Raw genomic sequence first — 5,182 nt, 5'->3', positions numbered from 1 at the left:
AAGATGAAATCATTTATGTAGTCATCACTTTCAAGTGATATTCCCCAAAGTTATTAATGATAAACTTTATATTCTTGCCATTTCAGTGAAAGGTTCAGTTGACTGTTGGTGGTGCTAGTCTTGTCCTTCACACTTGCTGATGTTGGTATTGTTGATGGACTGACTATTGTGGAGTTATTCCAGACACCATGGAAAGAATGCAAATCTATGTTTAGACTGCAAATGATTTACCCGAGGAACGAGTCTCCGCAGTTTGCATAAGTGAATCAACTGCGAAAAGAGCTGTTGAAAATGCTAGAACAAATAAATGAATAGATGGGCAGGCTAATGCTTTTGAATGTTTGTGTCAGAACACAGTTTTTATTGTCTATGCTCGTTTGTACTATTGTTTCCATGAACTTCAATTGTTCCCTATACATGTTGATTGATTGTTGGTATTCAGAATAAATTTAACAAAATGTCTTTTGAAAATATACTGCATTGTGCAACAGTACAATTGATAACTATGTACACAACCAAATGTGTTAATCGGATATTTCTGGCCAGAAATTTATATGGCATCACTGCTTGGCTTCTATATGTATTGCTAGTTTTTCATTCTCCTTCATTATCGCGTATACTGTTCCGAATCATGGGTTTATAGGGGAAAACACAAGTCTCGTGGTTTTCTCGCTCTTAATGAGATGTCGGAGGCAACTTTCGTCAACGGTATATTGTAGTTTGTGGAGTGTCTGTGTGTTAGTCCTTTGTTTTGTGTTCATGGACTTGTCAATTCCCTTTCACCACTATGAATTGAGGTATCCATTTGGTAAGCTGTTTTTTTTTCTAACTCCTGTATATACTGAGGGTATTTGTCACATGTAATCGACACGTGGATACATTTACCTTATATATATTGCGTTATTTTTATTATTTTTTTAAATAGAAATAGTTTGACATTACCAGGATTCATCTTTTAATTGAAGAAACAAACATCGCAACAATTTATTATGCAGATTTTATATATTTGTTGGACCAAGTTGAATTGACAATATTTTTTTTCATTTTGTGATAGATTTGGCGCTAAAAAGGAGTGCCACGTCGTTGCTGTTAATCATTGGAATACTGATGTCAATTTTTGTTATCAATTTATCTTAGCAAATTGTTGCCCATTTGGTCTAACAGTTGAAATACATAAAACATGTAAAATGTTGCACAAACAATTTGTCGAGAAAATTATGGCATTATGGTCACGTGGTCTTGAGGGTTTCGTTCAGCTAATACACTCCTTGGAGTCACTGAAAAATCATTTAAAATTGTTGGCTCTTTCATGAAAATCAGTGACTTGCGAGCTTGAATATTTTGCTTGTAGTTGGGAACCCTTATAAAGCATAATTAAGATTGGCCATCAGAAACTGTTCAAAGAGGACTAACGATTAACATTCTGTTTCTACTGCGAGTACACTTTTACAGACAGTTGTTGCTTATATGAATACACCCATACTTAAATACACTAGTAAATACACTACTTCATACACTTATTCCCTGATTAAATAAACTACCTTTATTGCGAATTGTGCGATGTATCTACAATATGCATTGATTCAAATATTACTACCATCAACTACGCGTATTATCCTCGAATAACCATGAGTAAAGTAAAATAGTAAGTTGAGGTCTGATCTGTAACCGCTTTTAATAATCACAACTGTGGAGAAAGAGAAATTAAAATGAGTAAACTAATGGAATATCAAAGTTTTTAATATTGATAATATGTAAATACAAATCCCAAAATTGTCCATGTATTGTTGTGCTACACCACCGAGGAGGGAATAGCGTAACTGTTTCATGTACGTGTGGGAATGTATGGACGCTTGCCTTACTCGTGCGTCAAGAGGGCTACATTGAAGTGTATGTGTCGACAGTAGTTGACGCCTTGTATAGTAATTGCATGGAATAGCGTAGAATTAAAAAGCGTTTCCGCCGAGATAGTACACGATAAATAACACGTCTGCACTATTTGTTAACGTGTGTTTTGCACGCGTCTCCAGACTCGCGCCGTACAGGCAGCTGACACGCTATTATATATATATATATACCTTTTGTCTTCAATGCGCCAGCTCTCACCAAACTCATTAATATCTTGAGTCAACCAGCCATCACGCTTCTCGAAATCATTCAACGGGTCACCATCAGCGTTGCCAAGGAGACCACATAAATTACCTTTGTAATCAGGGTGGTAAAGAGACGCACTGAACGAATGTCTTCGCCCCTCCCATAATATGTCCATGTTGGCCTTAGGAATTCTGATAATGACTCGAGAGTCAACGACGGTGAGGGCGACGTTTCGGGGTAGACCATCCAGTTTCGCTACATAATATGCTTTACCATTGACCTAAATAACAGATAATTTAAGCTTCTTTATATTCACATTGTTCACATATGTATGAAATGACCTTCCAAGAACTTACATTTAGAAGCTATTCCTACATATTAGATCAATGAACCCAAATTCGCTTCATTCCCAGGGGTACTTGAATAGGGAAGCTGTATCCACATGTGGCGCCAGATGGGGTCTCTACAATGTCAGCATTTGTGATTCAAATTATAAGTATAATCCTCAAAAATTACTTAAAAATTGTTCAAGCCACAACATTTATATTCTGATATATTTTCGCTGAATCGTCTAAAAAAGAGTATCCATTTTCGTAATTTGGCTGTCTGGAAGAAACGTCGAGCAACTGGTATTATGTGTTACCATGGCATCCCGGTGTTAGTATATATTGAGGTAGGGAAGAAAGAGAAACAAAAAAAAGGAAATAATCTACTTACAGTGACGTGATTATCGGTATCCATACTAATCATTTCATCACCGACGGTAATATTCATTCTAACAGCACGTGTTCTAATCTGGGTGCCAGTTGATTCTCGTGGTGCAAACTCTGTCGTAATTTCGAAGTCTGGATTATCGGTGCAGTGCTTGGCTAGCGTATACCAGCAGAGACCTTGAAAACTGAAGCCATGGCCATCAAATGACCGTAGATGTGGGTCTCCCCGGGTACTGGCTGGAGTACACGGACCGTCATCTTAAAACACGAGAAGATAAAAAAAACAATATAGCAGTATATCTACAAAAATGTACGAAATATTTCAAGCCTGTAAACTGGGAGTCCAAAGTCAACTCGGTGGGGTTCGGCAAAAGAGTACATAGTACACTCTGATTGTCGACGTCAACATGTCGTATCGTATCATATTAGAGGCAAATCATTACGACTTGAAGAAATGACTGTCAGACTTATTTTCTGTAGTTAAATAAATAAATGGTTAAAGAATGAAAATCGGAATATTAATCAAAATTTGTAAAAATAATACACCAGAACGTTTCCATAGAAACTAATAATAACATACAGTTTAATTTATATTACTGAAACAAAAACGTTTGAGATATTTTGGGACATGGGTAACAACTCACCATTGTGACCAATGATAAAAGACAAAATGACCGTCATTGCATTTCGAAAATGAATAAAACTTATTTTGCATCAGTATACTTCAATTCTTACCCATCGTGTGTTGTATTATAGTACCACCCTGTGTGCCAGAAATTTGCGTGACGCCGGTTGTGTCGAATGGCGGGACAAACCCTTCTGGTGGATCCCAGTAAAGCGTTTCGGTGAGCTGATTTGCTTGTATTACGGTCGTGCCGGTGTCAACAGGATACTCTTGCATGGCTAGGCTATCATCGATGGTGTAGTGAAGAGTGAGATTCTTGGCCAACACTTCCGATGTCATATCGGCTCTCATGAACGTGATAATAAAAGAACAGTCACCAAGTCGCTGATGGCTCACGATAACATTATCTGTTGAGAATTGTGAACAATAAGCCCAAAAAACATCACTCAAAGAGAGGTGTACATTAATGCTCCTTGATTGATTAAATGTAATTTAACGTTTCACATTTGTTTAATAAATTGTAATTTCTCTGGATTTGTTTCCCCTGTGGTATGGTTACTGATAGTGACTGCCATGATTACGAAATCTCAATTAAAGTGGCGCAACGATACATTTCAATACAGCTGAAATGTAAGATAGTGCGTATACGACAACTAAGCATGTCGCAATTTCCGTTTTTTTTAGTTTAGTTTATCAGTTTATCAACATGTTATATTACTAAAAGCTGACATATACACCTACATAATATTTTGCTTGTCATGTTAATGAATATTAATTTCTGCAAGGAATGATTTGAATAATATGCCACACACGTGACCTCCATAACGACAGACACCAGTTTCACCATATAAACGTCATATGTTGTCCCTTCTAAAATTCGCATACTTATATGCATTTTTTTTTATAATTCCTTTGTCAATTTTTAGCCAAAAAGGTATGATTTCCATAATCTACTGATTTTGACATTTTGTAGACATTTTTGTGTGAAAGCGGACAAATGTTGACTTTTTTCATTCAAATGGTTCAACTCAATCAATGATGCGTATAATTAAACATAATGTAGTCTTTACTCACATTTTGCAAAACGTTCAATGGACAGTGTATCGGATAGTTGCTTAGCAAAAAAAGAAATACAATAGTTAACATACATTGAATTCGTAGTAGAATGTACCTCCCAACGACAGCACGGTACTACATAACATCGCCCGATAAACAAAATTCGCTAAAATTACTGCTACATCGTTGTATAAAAATCGTCAATTTGCTGATGTTAACGATGAGACTGTAAATGACTCGATTACATGTCGACATGACGTAAATTGCTATTTTTTCTTGCTACGTTTGAACTTTCTTACTTAGTAAAAATAAATTAAATTAAATTACGTGTTCTACAAAATGAAGTTTTCTATCAAACATTTGCAATTTTATGCAGGGGAACAAGTTGTATATTAAAGTTCAATTGATATTTCAATTTTGTCTGAAAGGATTGCCTTGAATACCTGGTATTGCCAAATATTGTCACAAAGTTTCTGTGTGCGTGGTGTAGATATCCATATGAATTACTTACTCGCTTTCGTCTCGAAGTGGCGCTGGATATCACAATAAGTGATAACACTAACACTGACAAGACACGCATCTTCACGACTCTGGCCGTAGTAGAAAATAAGCAATATTAGACTTTACTGCTGTGGTAGTTGCTCGTGGATCAGAACGCAGCGTTGACAATGTGTTGTATATCTAGAATTCAACG

The 5,182-nt window shown here is 36.2% G+C and overlaps 1 protein-coding gene across 1 annotated transcript; it reads right to left on the bottom strand.

Annotated features, from left to right (window-relative positions):
* Nucleotides 1–1,517: 1,517 nt before the first annotated feature.
* LOC100377018 (BMP-binding endothelial regulator protein) lies at nucleotides 1,518–5,182 on the bottom strand. Its single transcript, XM_002733561.3, has 6 exons — nucleotides 5,000–5,182; nucleotides 4,507–4,546; nucleotides 3,543–3,839; nucleotides 2,812–3,065; nucleotides 2,079–2,374; nucleotides 1,518–1,687 (listed from the first exon to the last, which is right to left on the bottom strand). The coding sequence occupies exons 1-6, from the start codon at nucleotides 5,066–5,068 to the stop codon at nucleotides 1,675–1,677; spliced, it is 969 nt and encodes a 322-aa protein (XP_002733607.1). The 5' UTR covers nucleotides 5,069–5,182; the 3' UTR covers nucleotides 1,518–1,674.

The sequence above is a fragment of the Saccoglossus kowalevskii genome, chromosome 18 (assembly GCF_978046115.1).
Source record: "Saccoglossus kowalevskii chromosome 18, keSacKowa6.1, whole genome shotgun sequence".
Lineage (NCBI taxonomy): Eukaryota > Metazoa > Hemichordata > Enteropneusta > Harrimaniidae > Saccoglossus > Saccoglossus kowalevskii.
The sequence above is the reverse complement of the archived record's forward strand: the minus strand, read 5'-3'. Positions and strand labels throughout refer to the sequence as shown.

Coding starts and splice junctions, on each gene's coding strand:
- LOC100377018 (XM_002733561.3), bottom strand. CDS start 5,068: ATGCGTGTCTTGTCAGTGTTAGTGTTATCACTTATTGTGATATCCAGC. Junction 3,840..4,506: donor CATTGAACGTTTTGCAAAAT/GTGAGTAAAGAC, acceptor AATTCTCAACAG/ATAATGTTATCGTGAGCCAT. Junction 3,066..3,542: donor TATAATACAACACACGATGG/GTAAGAATTGAA, acceptor TCGTGTTTTAAG/ATGACGGTCCGTGTACTCCA.